The following is a 17998-nucleotide window of genomic DNA, read 5'->3' on the forward strand; positions in this document are numbered from 1 at the left end:
GTGCAACTGACCCAGTGGCAGCAATGGTGGGAAAGTTTAGGGGACAGGGAAGCTAGTGCACCTTGAGGAAGTGCTATGCCAGAGCCCCAAAATGAATTGCCTGGGCTGCTGGGAACGAGGGATGGATTGTAGGAATGACATTTTGCAATGCAGCTGCTGGGAAGACAGGCTGCCTCGGATTACGGCCTCCAAAGAACCTTCCTGGTAAAAACAGAAGTCATGGAATACTGTAAAAAGGACACAAAAGTCTGTCCATCTCCATTCAAAGCGATCAAAGTTGCAATTTTAAGGCTTTCCATTGCAGCGAAGAGAAGCAGATGCTTAGTTATATTTCTAGGATGTTGGGGGTGGGGGGGGGAGAGAAAGTGTGCGAGTGTATGTGTAAGAGGCTCATGTATTCCAATTCATGAAGTAGCAGGAATTTCATTATTCAGTGGTTTACCTGTTGCAACATTTATACTCTCACTGCATTTTCTGTTCTCCACATCCAGCTGGTACTCACCTGGCCCTGGTGCTGAGGCAACCTTTCCCATGTAAACGAGTCAGTTTGGAACTTAACAGCCCATTTGATTACCAAACAGCGAACTATTGATAATCAATATTAATTTACAGTAGATTAAAAAAAGGTGTTAAACAGATTTTCAGGGAGAACGGTCATTTGCCAGACTTCTCTCAGCAGCTCCTGATTCGAAACTGGGAGTCACCAGGACCTTTGAATGGTCTGGTGATGTAGCCTGTAACCAAGTTACTGGTTTGTTCACCTTCTACACTGTCATGGAGGGTACTCCAGCTTTGAAAAATCTCAGAGTGACTTCACTTTGTGCAACAGCAGATTCCAGTGAAGGGAAACACTTCAAACAAAAATGTTTCTCTTTTAATGTGATTAAAAGCAATGCCCTGAAATCATCATTAATTAGCAAAGACAAAACAAAGAAAGACTTTCCTTTATTAATGAAACAAACATTTATTTTATATGTGAAATCCATACACAGAGACTATGTCACTTCACTTTGGTGCCTTAAATTGAAAGACAGCATTTCCTTCGTATTCTTTAGGTCAACACATCTGACCTTTCTGTGTCAAGCAGCAACACAGATTTATTGGGGATTTAGGAGAGTCTTTGCTCAGTAATTTGTCACTTTCAAATACTAATAGTTTAATCTATCGGATCAGTATCAAAAAATAAAAACTAGCCAGGACATTAAAAATCAGTGTTCACTGGACTGCCAAAGTGTAGAAAGCAGTAGAGAAAAGGGACGGATAAGCTGTATTTGATAGTACGTTATTATTAGGTAGGCAGGTCACTTCTGTTCCCAAAGACCTCACCCCAAGGACTTCTCTGCCCTAAGGAAGTTTGTAAGAATTTTCTCTGCATAATCCTATGGTGCCAGATGCAGCACAGAGAGGTGGGAAGGATTTTTTAGCTACTGGAGTGTCTAACTGCACTCTGCGTACAAGCAGCGGGCACCACTGGCAGCAGCACATCTTATCATTAGGGTAGCTAGGCCTGCCAACATTCTCCCAGTGTAGACGCACCCTGTGTGATAACTATTAGGATCCAGAAATCCATGAGTAAACCTCTCAATCGGAGGCTGAGATGTACCAGAGATTTGTTTTAAAATGCAAATTCAGCATTGCTTCCCATGCCCCTCCAAGTCTGCATGGCAAGTTTTTCCTTGACTAGGGATCAACTTACCAAGACTACTTCATTCCTGAAATAACTTCCATCACTCACTCACCATGCGCCCTTTAAACCAAAGCTGACAGACTGTGGGGTGAATCACATCGCTGCTGTATTTCGAGTCTCATTAAAGGAGGCTCACGCTGGGATTAGAAAGGGGCTGGAAGGAAGAGGGGATTTCTCCAGAAGAGAAAATGAGGGACCTTCACCTGGCTCCCAAGCATTGGCCAATGGGTATGATAAAGATTTAAAGTAAAGAAAGTCATTTGCCACAAGGAAGCAAAACAACAAGCATTCCTGTGATTTTCCACAGAATGCAAAGAAGAAATCCAATGTCTCCCCCCGCCAAAGGTGTAAATAAAGAATCCAGAGAGGAACCTGGGTAATTTTTAGATACTCCCCTGCAGTTCTATGTTCACAATGCCATGGCACAGCTGTAAACTAACTTACTGTTGTGGTACCCCATAGAATCATCGAAAAGCATGGCTGGAAGGGACTTTAAGATGTCATCAACTCCTGGCCCTGTGCTTCGCAGGACCACCTACACCCTAACCCATCCCTGACAGGAGTTTGTCAGACCTGTTTTTAAAAGCCTCCGACGACGGGATTACATGACCTCCCTTGGCAGGCTGTTCCAGAGCTTCACTACCCTGAGAGTTAGAAAGTATTTTCCTAATATCTAACCCAAATCTCCCTTGTGACAGATTAAGCCCATTACTTCTTGTCCTACCATCAGTGGACACAGAGAACAACTGATCACTGTCCTCTTTATAGGTTTCAGAGTAGCAGCCATGTTAGTCTGTATTCGCAAAAAGAAAAGGAGTACTTGTGGCACCTTAGAGACTAACAAGTTTATTAGAGCATAAGTTTTCGTGAGCTACAGCTCACTTCATCGGATGCATCCGATAAAGTGAGCTGTAGCTCACGAAAGCTTATGCTCTAATAAATTTGTTAGTCTCTAAGGTGCCACAAGTACTCCTTTTCTTTTTGTCCTCTTTATAGTAGCCCTTAACATATTTGAAGACTTATCAGATCCTCCCTCAGTCTTCTTGTCTCAAGACTAAACATGCCAAGTTTGTAACCTTTCATCATAGGTCAGGGTTTTTAAACCTTTTATCATTTTTGTTGCAGTCCTCCGGACTCTCTCCAATTTGTCTACTTCTTTCCTAAAGTGTGGTGCCCAGAACTGAACACAGTGCTGCAGCTGAGGCCTCACCAGTGCTGAGTAGAGCAGGACAGTTATCTCCTGGATCATACTTATGCCATGCCTGTTAATACACCCCCAGAATGATATCTGCCTTTTTTGCAGCTGCATTACTTTGATTCCTATTCAATTTGTGATACACTATAATCCCCAGAACCTTTTCAGCAGTACTGCTGCCTGGCCAGTTATTCCCCATTTTATAGTGGTGCATTTGATTTTTTGCTCCTACGTGAAGTACTTTGCACTTGTCCTTATTGAAGTTCATCTTGTTGAACTCAGACCAATTTCCAATTTGTCAAAGTCGTTTTGAATTCTAACCCTGCCCTCCAAAGTGCTTGCAACCACTCTTAGCTTATCCAAGTCATTAATGAAAACACTGCCAAGTACCAGACCCAGGACTGACCTGTGCAGGAGCCCACAAAATACGCCCTCTCAGTGTGACTGTGAACCACTGGTAAGTACTCACGGAGTATGGTCTTTCAACCAGTTGAGCACCTACCATTCCAACTAGACCCCATTTCCTTAGTCCCCATGACACTTCAGTTAAGGCCGTGGTGCATAAACTTTTCCAGTCACGTCCCCCCCTTGTTATTAACAGAATCTGTCCATGCCCCCCCGCCATTACTGCACAGCCAAAACTTCTTCAGCAGCAGAGCTTGGGCTGGAGTCAGAGCTGGTCTAGGGTTAGAAGGGGGAATGAGGGCTGAGCTGGGGCAGAGTGGAGCTGGGTCTGGGAGTGAAGTGGGGTTGGCAGGGGATCTAGCCTGGAGGCAGAGCAGGACTGGGGTTGAATGGGAATGGGGGAGAAACTGGTCTGGGGGGTGAAGTGGGGCTGAAAGCATGGTGCTCCCTCTCCGCCCCCCAAGGGGGCTGGCCTGGGCCCTGCACCCCACAGTTTGGGGACCACCGAGTTAAGGACACATCAGCACTTTGATTACAAACCAATTTTTAGGCGTTTCTAGCTCAGCTTAAAAAAACCCCACAATACAGCAAAGCTTAGCTGACAAGGCCTCAGACATGGAACACTTAACACATTTTAAGTCTTTCAAAAAGCCTTTGACAAGGTCCCTCACCAAAGCCTCTTAAACAATCTAAACAGTCATGGGATAAGAGGGAAAGTCCTCTCCTGGGTCAGTAACTGGTTAAAAGATAGGAAATAAATGGTAAGTACGGTCAGTTTTCACATAGCAGGGTCCCCCCAGGGCTCTGTACTGGGACCTGTGCTGTGCAACATATTCATAAACGATCTGGAAAAAGGGGGTTTATAGGGAGTTGGCAAAATTTGCAGATGATCCAAAATTACTCAAGATAGTTGAGTCCAAAGTTGACAGCAAAGAGTTACAAAAGGATCTCACAAAACTGGGTGACTGGGCAACCAAATGGCAGATGAAATTCAATGTTGGTAAGTGTAAAGTAACACACATTGGAAAAATAAGCCCAACTATACATACAAAATGATAAGATCTAAATTTGCTGCTACCACTCAGGAAAGATCTTGCAGTCATTGTTGAGAGTTCTCTGAAAACATCTGTTCAATGTGCAGTGGCAGTCAAAAAAGCGAACAGAATGTTAGGAACCATTAGGAAAGGGATAGATAATAAGACAGAAAATGACACTATATAAATCCAGGATTTGCCCACACCTTGAATACCGAGCGCAGTTCTAGGAGTCGCCGCCACCCTCCCTATCCCCCCCCCCTCTGTATATACACACAAAAACAAAAGGTGCAGAGAAGGGAAACAAAAATGACCAGGGGTATGGAATAGCTTCTAGATAAGGAAAGACTGACAAGACCGGGACTGTTCATCTTAGAAAAGAGATGACTAAGGGGGGGGAATATGACAGAGGTCTATAAAATCATGAATGGTGTGGAGAAGGTGAAGAGGGTAGTATTATTTGTCCCTTCATATAACACAAGAACCAGGAGTCACCTGATCAAATTAATAAGCAGCAGGTTTAAAACAAACATAAGGAAGTATTTCTTCACACAACGCACAGTCAACCTATGGAACTCATTGGCAGGGGATGTTGTGATGGCCAATATAACTGGATTCAAAAAAGAACTAAACAGGTTCCTGAAGGATAGGTGCATCAGTGGCGATCAGCAAAGATGGTCAGAGATGTCACTGCATGCTCCCTTTGGTTGTCTCTAAGCCTGACTGCCAGAAGCTGGGACTGGACGACAGGGGATGGATCACTTGATAATTGCCTTGTTCTCTTCATTCCCTCTGAAGCATCTGGCACCAACCACCGTCGGAAGACAGTTCCCTGGAGACAGATTATTGGTCTGATCCAGAATAGACACTATTATCTAAGTTTTATGTTACAAGAGTGCTCAGAACTCTGAATTTACAGAGTTCCCGATGTTTTTACCCCCATAAAGCTCAGATGGTAACTTCTGACTTCGGTGCTCTTTGTCTTTTTGAGAAATACAAGGACCTGAGTGAAGAACATTTGAAAATTAGCTATCAGACAGACTCATTTCAAACCACACATTAGAAGTGGAAGGATCAATACAATACTGGATGCAGCTGTGTACTACAGACCTGAAGAGAGCCTCTCTCCCTGCCTAGCAGGAACAGAGCATGCCATTAGGAACAGGTCTCCTAAGCAGTGAAGCCCCTGAAGACCCATGCAACATGTTTTATAATCTGACATGAGGAGGAAATTAAAGAAATTACTATTGCAATCATGAAATGCTACTAAGATCTTCGCAATTCAAAGTGAAAACTTGCCCCCTATCCATTGCTAACTTTGGTGCACCTTTCCTTCCAAAGACCCCGCTGCCTGATGCAAATTGCTTGGATTCTTTAACAATCTTGACATTTAAAGAGATATTTTAGCAATACACACCAACACATCTAGACACGCACTTGTTGTACATACTAATAGACAATTCACAGCACAAACTCACTCTGTGCTCACATTACCCCCCTAATTAGTGAAGTACATGAGTCTGCATATTCTCAATTTGCTTTCTTGTTCTTCCCCATTGCAGAGAAGTGGCAGGAGGGTTAAAGGCGATACTGACAATGATTTGCTTCCATCACATCTAATTGGTTTTCAATCCTGAAACACACAGAGGAACCCAGCAGTTCTGATTCATCTTTGTTTTCAGATTTTCCCACCTGCTCTCTCATAACAAGGGCAGCAACCCATGCCAGCTAAACAGCCATTTGGGTGCTCTCATCACCCCACAATCATGTTTAATTAGCTCAACTACTTTTAAAGAGAGTTTTGTTTCCCCTTCCATCATAAAGCCTGGGACTGGCAAAGGGATTAGTTTAATTCTGACCACTCCTGAAAACTGGGCCAACAAATAGCTACTCCTGCTGCTTGTTACTTGCCCATTGAATTTCTGAGTGTGCAACTGTTTTGTTTTTTTCAATGATGATAGGCCAAAGGTGATTCTCTCTTTTGCAAAGTCAGAATGAACTACCCCAGTCCCATTTGACCCCAAAATAGTCTCACTGGTTTCCCTGAGACTCCAGCAGTGTTTTACAGTCAGACTACTCACATCAATGCATTGGTGAGCTGCTACATATTCAAGGTGAACATGGGCAGTGCAAGATACAATATAAGGAGAGATGATGTCTTTTTGAAGCACACATGTAGTCTGCTCTCCTCTCAAGCAATATTTACAGTTGCTATGTGTAGGCGGGTGGGACTCACCCCTGCGGCGCCTCCTGCTAGTCGACTTGGAAATTAGCTCACCAGCCTCCAGTGCTCCCTCTGCAGGCCGGTGTCCTGCCTGTCACTGGCCCCCATGTCCCTCCCGGACCCGGTGCCCTTGCCTTGGGTGCTGCCTCCCTGGCAGTACCCCCACTCTGGGTCTCCCCACCCAGGGGAACCCTCACCCACTATCCCCACCTCACCTCAGTCTTTGGTTACTGACCAGTCACTCACTAGCCTCCGCTCCGAGGCTGACTGCAGTACATAAGCCACTTATCACAGGCAAGGGGGGGGTTGGACCTGCTGCCTCTGCCTACCTGTGGGGCCTGTTTAGGCCCCGCACAAGGCCCTGCAGCCTGGGGGGTTTCCAGGCAGGAGCTCCCCAGCACTTCTCACCTTCCCCCAGCGCACCCCACCTCAGATTCCCAGGTATGCTCCCCAGCAGCCAGGCCCTTCTCCCTCTAAAGGCAGAGAGAGGGGCTACTCCTGGCTGTCCTGGCCTTCTTATACAAGCCAGCTGCAGCCTGATGGGGGCGTGGCCCAGCTGGGGCAACTTCCCCAATCAGCCCAGCTTCTAGCCCACAGCCCCAGCCCTCTCCAAGGGCTGGCTTTTCAGCCCTTCAGGGCAGAAGCAGGTGACCACCCCGCTACACTATGCAAAAACCAGAAGGCTTATACAAATCTGATCATTGAAAAGAGTGTTCTACTTAGAAATAATTTTGTATATACACTGCACACACCTCATATTTCTTTTCCCACAAAGAGCCTTGGTAGTAAAAATGGGCACTTGCTCCTCTGAGAGCTTATTTTTTACTGCTAATTCCCCATCAGAGATCAGCCTTCTGGTGTGACCAATGATTCCACAGCAAACAACTATGATGTAAGAAGATGGCGGCGACATCATATGATGAACAGTAGGCTCAGATGGACTCAAGCAAAGATGCTCTATTCAACTTGCAATATTAAAAAAGGGAGAGACATACAGGAGAGTTTGTGTGCGATAGCACAGAAGGATTTCTAAATAGAATATTTTACAAAAAGTCTGCAACAGGATGACCTGATGTGGAGCTGTCAAGACACCAGAATACTTAAGTACAGACAATAGCTTTAGGTGTGACCGAAGGTCTGCAAAGCTTTGTAAATATAAGGTTTTGGAGGTGTCACAGCAATCCCCAGCTCTCGGAATGCCCTGAGGCTGTGCTGGATCAAAAGATGAACTTAATTTGACTTGTCTTCTTCCCACAAGCCATGTCACAAACTTGAAAACAAGAGGGACAGGCAGATATGCTGTATTTGCACTTAAAGAAAATGTCTGTCTCGAGTTTTAACCAAGTGTAAACAAAACCCAGAAAAGAAAAGGGTTACTGGGGAGATCAAAAAGAAAAGGAGTACTTATTGCACCTTAGAGACTAACAAATTTATTTGAGCATAAGCTTTCGTGAGCTACAGCTCACTTCATCGGATGCATTTGGTGGAAAAATGCATTTGGTGGGAGATCAGAAGCACACGATGATGGGACAACACGGATCGTATCAAACTACTACAAAACACATATGCAACTGTACGGTTTTCAATATTAACTACTCAAAGGACACAAACATTTGCTTAGAGAAAGAATAAATGATTTGTGGGTTTAGCCTACTAGGCAAGTAGAGGAGTTTCAAGAGAAAGCACAAATCTTAATTTGTTCATAACCATTATAAATAAACGAATGTGCCACATGCATTCAGATACTCTGGTGATGAGGATCAGCTAAGTACCTGCACAGGCAGAAAGATGCACTAAAGTAGGAAAATGCACTTCAGAAACTAACCCAATTCATTATTTTCTTATGTCAAGATTGCTAGTTCACACATACCCTACCTCAGAGAATGCTACTGAATTTCCTAGAAACGTACTTTCACCACTGTGCCATCTTAGTTAATCCTCCACATTTCACAAGGAGACATAGACACACACACACGATCTGCTAAGTGTTGCAACGTTCGTTTCTTCAATTCAAAAACTTCCAAATGAAAGGAGTGCAGATCCTGTGCTAGGGTCTTAGAGACTGGGCCCCTTTACTGCTCCCAGTTCGAATGAACCTCTCAGGTGCAATACAAATTCAGAGATTTTAAGGCCAGAAGGGATCATTAGATCATCCAGTCTGAGCTCCTTGATAAGGCAAGACAGAATTTCACCCACTTATCTGTTTATTCAGCCCAGTAACGTGTGTTTGACTAAAGTAAAATAAACAAAATAGGACATACTTCCCAACAATCGCTCCCTGACCAGTGAAACTGTTTTCTGGACTTGGTTACACCTTTCCTATGCTCTTTATTCCCAATATAAAACCTCTACTTTGGAACAGAGGAGTTGCTATACACCAGAGCAGATCAGTGGTCCAACCAGTTCCATCTCCTAGCTCATCCCAGCGCTGCCAGCACCAGCTACTCCAAAGGTAAAAGCACAATGAATAAAACTGCCCAGAGAGTACGTTTTGGTTAGTGACTGGCTTATGACATGAAAGTTTCTCTCTCTCATAAAATGTTTTTTTAATCCTACATGATAACTGGGTATTTTTATTAGATTCCAAGACCAACTAGTCCCAGTTAGCTGTAATTGTTGAATGAAAGCTACAGTACCTATGTGTGTATACACACACACACGTACAGTGCAAAGCTGACTTTAAACAAACAAATTATGCCATGTTATAACAATAATAAGCCAACAAAAGCAAGGAAGTTCAAAGTTAAAGGGTGCAGGGTTGACTTAATACATCTGTGTGGAAAGAGGGTTCTCTGAATATCAGGCTGACTTCACATAAGACTCTGGTTGAAGATGGAATGTCAGACAACTCCGAATTTCTGACTTTGCTCAATGCATAGGTAAGGTAGGGAATGGCCTGCTGAACTAGTTTTAAACCAGTTCAGGTGAATATGGTTCACATGCTGTTGGGTCAGGCCAGCGTGGATGGACAATAACTCTTTCATAACTACCATAGGCTAGGACACAGGATTCTGAACTAAATGACTCTGTTCAGATTGGCCAGATAATCAGCGTTTCAACAAAATTAGTCTGAAATTTGTTTAAATCCCTTGCAGGAAATACTATTTTAGCCTGAGGTTCTATAATAAAGGTCCAAAGAGGTGCAGTGCTGGGATAGAACTAGGCAACCTAAATATTAGCTGGCCCCAAAGGGCCATTCTCTATTGATGGGCTCTTGTCTCTAGAGAAGCAGGGCTAGAATGATAACCTGAACAAGAAAACCAAGTTTTCCTTGGGAGTGAACATTTACACAGCAGCCCCAACAGACCCCAGCATCTCAGAAGCAACTGGCATGGTTCATGGCCCTTCCAAATGTGAATCCGGCTGGGCAGCTAACTATTTATTGCTTGAAAATTAGTTACCCCAGGATCACTGATTTCTCACTCAAGTCTTGATCCTATTTCAGGGACCCCTTCTGCCTCCCAATGTAAGAACGGCCACACTGGGTCAGACCAATGGTTCATCTAGCCCAGTATCCCGTCTCTGACAATGTCCCACAAAAGATCAGTGAAATTTAAATACACTCGACCTCCAGAAAAATAGACAGGAAGTCCAAGCAGGAAGGCTAGACATGGATAACACTGCCACCGCCTGGGTTAATGATCAACAGAGTTCTCCGCAGCCGTGCTAAAACACACCTATGCAAACGCACTGAGGTAATCAGAAAAAAATATCATGGGGAGAAATACTGGGGAGTGACAGGCCTTTCCCATGCTCTATTTGACACAGTAGGATGAGTGAAAAAAAAGGAAGGAAAAAAGGGAAGAAATTTCACTCAGCTCAGCTGGTATAATCAGAAACAGGCAGATCATTCTAAGATGCTGGGTAGAGAGCAGCATGAAAATGATGCTCAATTCACAATTTCTTGCCATGGAGGACGGAGCAGAGTATTATATTGCTGCCCAAGCATCCAAGGAGATATAGTTTGCATGCCAGGAAAGTAATATCAATATTCAGTGCTGATCAAAAGACTTACTGAGCTTTTAAGTGGGGAAAAAGACTAACCAGTCTATTTTGGGGTTTCATACATCCAAAACTACAAGTAACCCTTAGTTCACAAAATGAATTCAACTGCAGTTGAAAGCAGCAATTTGAGCTACTCCATGGAACTCCCTTTTCCTTGAATCTCCATTTGTCTGCAACTCCCTCTTTAAATCTGAGGTGTCAGTAATTCTCACTATAATGGTAAAATATTTACAAAGATAGAAAAGCAACTAAAGATCTTCAATAGAACTCCACATTTCCCGAGATACAGAAAAGCCTCCAGGATACTGTAAATGCAACATCCACCTATTTCATGGCTGAACACATGCCTCAACACAAGGAATTACACTGAAGATTAAACTTTACACTACAAAGTTAGATTTCTAGATAAAGGCTTCCTCTTAAGGCAATGGGGAAAAAAAAAGAAAATGAACACAGGATAGGGTCTTAAGTGAGGAGTGAATAGGAAGAAATGAGTCAATAAAATGAGTATTAATTACATTGTGTACAAAATCAAATGCCCTATTAACAATTTGTAACATCCCTTGTATGTTACACAAATTCTGAAGGAAGCTGAAAGAAAAGGAGTACTTGTTGTTAGTCTCTAACCTTTTCTTTTTGCGAATACAGACTAACACGGCTGCTACTCTGAAACCTGAAGGAAGCTGGTTACTTTTAAGTGGTAGCTCTATCCTGTGTATTCCAATTCTGCAAAGACACTTCATGACTAGTTTTAACCCTTTGTTGAAAGGAATTATGACAGTTTTAGTTGCCTTTTTCCTTTAAAGCAGAGGTTCTCAACCGGCAGCCCAATCAGCACACAGTTGTGGCCCATGTGACATCCTCAGGGCCATACAGGTAGTATACATATTGTGTTGGATGTGACCCACATCTCACAGAGAGCTGCATATGCAGCCCACAATGGTAAATAGGTTGAGAACCATCACTATAAAGGATTCCAAAACTCACACAAAACATATTTGGAGAAACTGGTAGTTCTACATTCCTCCTTTTAGTCTGAAACACAGTCTCTTCAACACAGAGAGTTTAGCTCCCATAACTGGGAACAGGCCAGCATTAAATAAAAGAATGATTAAAGATCTTTCTCAGTTTACAAAATAGCAAATACAACATATGTATAAATATTTCCGTTTTGTTAAAATGCTTTTATTAGCGCTCTCGCTAGTGCTCGTGTCCCCCCTTACCATAGTATCTGGGTAAGGTTTAATCTTTGTCACAGACCCCATGAGGTGGGAAAGTGCTCTTAAGCCAATTTTGCAGATGGAGAACTGAGGCACAAAGACGAAGGGACAGATTTTCAAAGATACTCAGTTGTCCAAAGCTAAAGCTAGGCTCTTAATGGGATTTTCATAAGCACCCAAGTGCCAAGGGAAGTTACATGCATCTATAGGCACCTAAATACCTTTGACAATCTGGCCCTAAGTAACTTGACACAAAGTCTGTGGTGGAGCAGAGAACACCCTGACCACTGAACCAGACTTCCTCTCTAAAAAACAGAAGGCAGAGAAAGAGACCTGGCAGTAAAATTAAGGACAGTTTGCTACCCTCTCAGGGTTGAGTAACATATTTTAAGGACTAATACATGGAATAAGATACTCTTCAGGGTTAATCACAAGGTTTTGGTGAGGGCAGACAGCAAGTAGAGTGGAGACTGACTTGTGGAGATTACTGTAGGCGTCTTCAGATAAAAATTCTTGGGCATTTACAGGTCTACCTCATCTACCTTGATCTTTCCAATACCTGCTGTGACCACTGGTTGAAATTTTAGGTCCTATACAGGAAAAAGCTAATAACTAAATGTTATTCCAACTGAGTTCAACAGGAGTAGCAGCTGGCCCTAAATCAAGATACAATTTTAATGGTGGTATTTTGATAAAAAGAGTCTCTTAAATGTTGATTTTAACCTTGTGAATGAGAGATATTCAAGGTCCAGTCCAGCTGACTAAACCACCAACTCAAAGCATGAACATAGGAATCTTTTTTTTTGCTGATGCCTGAAAGTCAGAGCCAATTAGCTAACTGCATCTACTTACGAATACATTCATGTAAAAGTTCCTTGCATTAGCAATCCAGGTGCTGTCTTTACCATTCCACACAGAGCACAATCTTTTGGTGCAGCAAAACCTTGATGTCTGATTTTGCAGGTAATTGTATGAGGATCTGTGATCTCTAACTGAATTGCTGATTTGCAAAGCAAGACATTCTAACCTAAGAACAATCAGCTGAAAAACTCCCCCCTATCCAATCACAAAAACCACACCACTGTTCCCAGTTTAGAACCCTGTCCCAAGATAAATGTGCTAATCCAACACTGGGCCCTAGATGAACGGCCACAAACTCTTTAATGCCCGTTAATCTCAATTTACAGAAGGCTGAGGACAGAGCAAGCTCCTCTGATAACTGAGTTATCACCAACTCCAGGAAAGGAAAGAGTTTGGTCCTTCCAAACAAATTGCAATTGCAGCTGCTCCTGGACACAGCAGCCTTGGGCTATCAGACCCTCAGAGACAGGAAAAGTTGAGTTCTCCTTCCCCTCAGCACCATTTTTGCACGTCTCCATAGATAGTTTCAGATTGTGGGTTAAATATTTGAGTAATGTATATTAATCAAACACATCTATAACCACTAAAATTGTTACCTAGCTACCTAACATAAGCAAGACATTATAAATTAAATGTTTCAGCAAATACTAGCATTTATCCTGATACAGAAAAACAAAACAACAACAAAAACCCAACACATTTGCTGCCTCAGATCCCCCAAAGCAGACACATTGAGTTCTATTTACACAGAGACCTTGAGTACACTGTTAGATTCCCACATTCACAGACACAAATGGGAGAGCTATGATGTTTACAAGCAAAGTTATCAATTAAACAGAAAACTAATTACAAAATGTCAGGTCAAGGATGGAAGGCTTAGAAGGACCTCATTAAACATATGAAGTTAACAAATACATAGCACCAATTGTTTAGTCTTAAATACAAAGGAGATGCAACAGTGGCCAGTCACCAATTTCTATGACAAATCTAAGAGAGAATACCCATCAAGCTATATCTCAAATGCAAAGTGTCCAGATTTCTGGTGGAAGCTCTTCACAATAGGAGCATTGTACCAGCTGAGTTCATGCCAACGTTTTATCTAACTATTCTCAAGCTTGTCTTGGTCTCTTCAGAAGATAAAACAGCAGCTGATTTCTTGAAAGAACCACCAGGCATGATTATACTACTTCCAGTGTCTACCTTGAGACTTGATCCCCCCCCCTACTACCAACTCCCCCAAAGCCACTATTAATTATTATGCCTATTTGTAGGTACATTTAAATCAGTGTGTACTGCTGGAGGGACTGGTTATTCAAGAAGCTTAGCAACGGGACGTGGAGACTTTCAGTTTGAACCTGGCCAAAACTGGTAGTGACTTGTAATCCCTATCCACCCACGGCTCTTCAATCATAGCACCGTTTACTGCTGCAATGGACAAGTCTTGCTGCTTAGGGCAGTACACAAGCTAGACTCCAGCTTATGCATTCGAAAAAGAGAGGAGGGGATCTGCAGAGAGGAGGACAGCAGGTGCAAGGGTTGACAGTTCGTGATCCCTGCCACATCAACTACTACTTAACATACAACTTGTTAGCCATTGGAAAGCAGAGTTTTGGAGGGTGCCACTCCATTTTTTGTGGCATCAGTTGTCCATTATTCTGAACAGAAAAGAGCTAGGACACTGACTACGAACGGATGAAGATTTGGAACAGAAATTGGAGGGGGACACCAAAACATTTACCAAAACCCCAGGGTGTCACAGTGTTGCCATGCATTCCCTTAACCTCATGTATGTTGATGGACTCCTAACATTAACCAAGTAAGAGCCTGTACTATCAGCATGCAACTAAGAGTTTATCCCAAAGTTTCAAGTTTCCAGGCTGTCCTTGCAGAAAACAGAAGAGCAGCTACAGCCTGGCAACAAAAATAAGCAATCCCACCTCCTGCTCCTCAACCCACACTTTATAAGAGAACACACTCGGATCTCAGAGCCTAGGGCAGTGTGGGGGAGAAGAAAGTTTACAGAAAGCTGAAATCAGAGGTTGATAAATTGTTGCAGTTGAGTAAAGCATGGTACAAGATAGAAATAAAAAGGCTAATTTGCTAACTGAAGATCCTCTGTGGCTATTTTCATAGCATTCCCCGATATCTGATACCCAAGCCTGAAGTACTACAGGAGTTTCAGTCTCAGACTTTAAGAGGACAACTCCTTTCTAAAGCCTCTGGTGATAGAAGGAAAGACTTTCACCAGTGACTAGTGATTTTGGGTGTCCATGTTATAAAGAATCTGATCTTCAGAAAAACCCACCCTCTGAAAAACCCAGGCTTGGGTTTCTCTGAAAAACCCACCCTCTGAAAAACCCAGGGAATCTCAAGTTGGGCACCAAAATCGGAGCTACTCAAAGTCACTTGTGAAAAGCTTGGCCATTGTGTAGACTAGACAACCATTGCCTTGGATTACTGGTCCTACGTTAAAGGGGAAGTCAGAATTACTAACCAGAAAAGATACTTAAAAGAAAAAACTATTACAACAAAAACTGCAGGAGTATTTTTTTTTTTTTTTTTTGCAAACTGCAGAAGTCCCTATCCAAAAGGCAAAGTGAAGAATTCTCTCCTCCCCCCACCCCAGGCAACTGTCCCGCTGTTCCCCAAAACCAACAACATTCTGCATTTCTGACCAAGCCCCCCCCAACCACACGATTCAACCCATCTTTGCGCTCCTGGGCAAGGGTTTCATCAACTCAGTTCCTGGAAGAGCAGATGCTGTGAGAACACAGAGTCTCCTCCAGCCGGGAAGTGACCCGGGCTGAGTCTGATGAAGAAATTCAGCTAAAGAGCGGTGGATTTTTCCTCCCCCCACCCAGACTCCTCCGTCCTCGAGCCGGGTCGCCTGCCTGCTGGGGCTTGCATGGACTTAGCTGCAAGTTAAAGAGCTAGCAGCACAAACAAGCGATAATCCCCCCGCTGCCGTTCCCGGCCCAGCCACCGGGCCGCCTCTTCCGAGGGCTCGCAGCTGCTGCCTTGCGAGCGGGACAAACTTTCCCTGGCAGCTCAGGCTTGCGGGCAGCCCACGCTTGGTTCAGTATCACAGTGCAAAACTCTGCCGGCCGGAGCATTACCCCCCCGTGCATCACTACTACCCCCACCCCCGCCCCGGGACTGGGGCATGCCCTCCCCCCGTGCATCACTACTACCCCCGCCCCCGCCCCCGCCCCGGGACTGGGGCATACCCTCCCCCCGTGCATCACTACTACCCCCGCCCCCGCCCCGGGACTGGGGCATGCCCTCCCCCCCGTGCATCACTACTACCCCCGCCCCCGCCCCCCCCCCCGGGACTGGGGCATGCCCTCCCCCCGTGCATCACTACTACCCCCGCCCCCGCCCCGGGACTGGGGCATGCCCTCCCCCCCGTGCATCACTACTACCCCCGCCCCCGCCCCCGCCCCGGGACTGGGGCATGCCCTCCCCCCGTGCATCACTACTACCCCCGCCCCCGCCCCGGGACTGGGGCATGCCCTCCCCCCCGTGCATCACTACTACCCCCGCCCCCGCCCCGGGACTGGGGCATGCCCTCCCCCCGTGCATCACTACTACCCCCGCCCCGGGACTGGGGCATGCCCTCCCCCCCGTGCATCACTACTACCCCCGCCCCCGCCCCGGGACTGGGGCATGCCCTCCCCCCGTGCATAGCCCCCCAACCCGGGACTGCGGCACGGCTCCCCCCCGGGGCATATCTCGCCCCCGCCCCGCACTCACAGCTGGTTGATGGCGTTCTGGGAGATCACCGCGTTGTCCGAGAAGTAGGGGATCATCCTGGGGCGGGGGCGGGGGCGGGCGCGGCCCGGGCCGGCCGCGAGCCGGCTGCGGGTCATGGGGAGGCGCTGCGGGTCCCCGCGAGGGCAGCCAGCGGACGCGGCGGAGCCCGGAGCCCCCGCGCTCGCTCGGCGCCTGTGCCCGGGCAGCCACGCGCCGCCCAGCTGTGCGCCGGCTCCCCGCCCCGGGGCGCAGCGCGCAGGCGCAGCCCGGCCACCCCCCCGTGTCGCCCCGCCCCCCCGGGCCAAGTCCCGGCCCCGCGTGGCGGCTCGGAGCAGGGCTCCAGCGGGGGCTGGGTGGAGCAGGCCCGTAACGCCCAGGGCTTGGCCTAACCCCGGCGCTCAAACCCGCCCCCCCCGGGAGCGCCCGCAGGGCCCGGGGCAATGCCCCCCCCGAGGGCTGACTCGCCCTTCCCTGAGACAAGTTTGGCAGCAAGGGCCCGGCCGGGCTGGCAGGGGAAGGCTAGTCCCCTTCGCCTCCTGGCACCCGCCTCGGGCTTCAGGTCCCAGGGAAGGGGAGAGGAAGCTGGTGCCTACTCGCGCTTTAACTGAATGAAATTGCTCCTCCTGCAGCCCACTGCTAACCTTAAGAGAAGCGCATGCTTAATGCCCGAGCAGCAGGCGCCCCCCGCCGCGGACTACACAGCGAGGCAGGAACGTTGTTCCAGCGCCACAGGCCGCTGTAGGGGAAGATGGAAACACAAGCAGCGTGAGGAAGAGATGAAGAAAGAGGAGCCAGGATGGGTGCATTAGGTAAGGTGTGAAATCAGTTATTTGCATAACACCCTGCATGAACATAGCCATTAATCAAGCTTTGTTAACTTTCTTAGGCCCACAGAGCCCTTTTCCAAATAATTTTGACAAGTTTTATTAGTTTCTGTCTCACTTATTTCACCACATGGTTAATATGCCCTAGCACAAAAGTGAAGCATTAGGTGAGCAGAAAGCAGGGATATTAAAAGCAATATCGAACCGTTACTCTGCTAGGTTTCACACACTGACCCCCTTCCCCTCTCCCTTTAATTAGTGCAGTATCAACTTTAACCAGAAAGTACAATTTCACATCTATACCATAACGATGGGCACCAGGAAACCTGTTCTAACATGCTTTACGGATAAATCATCATACAAGATGTTTAGAAAAATAAGTTTAGGTACTACAATGACAAGTGTTACAATCTACTAAAGGAAAAACAGTTTTAAGACTCCTGAAGAGTTTAGATTTCAGAGTAGCAGCTGGGTTACTCTGTATTCACAAAAAGAAAAAGGAGTACTTGGGGCACCTTAGAGACTAACAAATTTATTTGAGCATAAACTTTCATGAGCTACAGCTCACATCAGATGCAACTTCATTCGTTTAGACTCTACCTCAAGGACAAAAGCTGTTCTATACATACAGCACGGCAGTGGCACAGCTGTACCAATGTAGCACATCTGGAGAAGATGCTAGGCTTCTCCTGTCGGCATAAAAAAAAAAACCCACCTCCACAACCAGAGAAGCTCTTTTCCGACCTAGCACTATGCACACAATCACTTATGGCAGTGTAAGGTGTCTGTT

General features: G+C 45.7%; 1 protein-coding gene across 6 annotated transcripts in view; it reads right to left on the reverse strand.

Annotated features, from left to right (window-relative positions):
• Positions 1-17998, reverse strand: part of SSH2 (slingshot protein phosphatase 2) — a 139779-nt gene that overhangs the window by 51406 nt on the left and 70375 nt on the right. For 2 of the 6 annotated variants that reach the window (XM_043499236.1, XM_043499235.1), the window contains exon 1: positions 7298-7473. The exons of 3 other annotated variants lie outside the window; for them this stretch is intronic. In XM_043499236.1, the coding sequence (XP_043355171.1) occupies positions 7298-7461 (164 nt within the window). In that variant the 5' untranslated portion in view covers positions 7462-7473. Of the gene's footprint in view, positions 1-7297; positions 7474-16384; positions 16602-17998 lie in introns of those variants that run through there. One more of the 6 variants, XM_038375320.2, reaches the window with a different exon arrangement.

This window comes from Dermochelys coriacea, chromosome 17 (assembly GCF_009764565.3).
Source record: "Dermochelys coriacea isolate rDerCor1 chromosome 17, rDerCor1.pri.v4, whole genome shotgun sequence".
Lineage (NCBI taxonomy): Eukaryota > Metazoa > Chordata > Testudines > Dermochelyidae > Dermochelys > Dermochelys coriacea.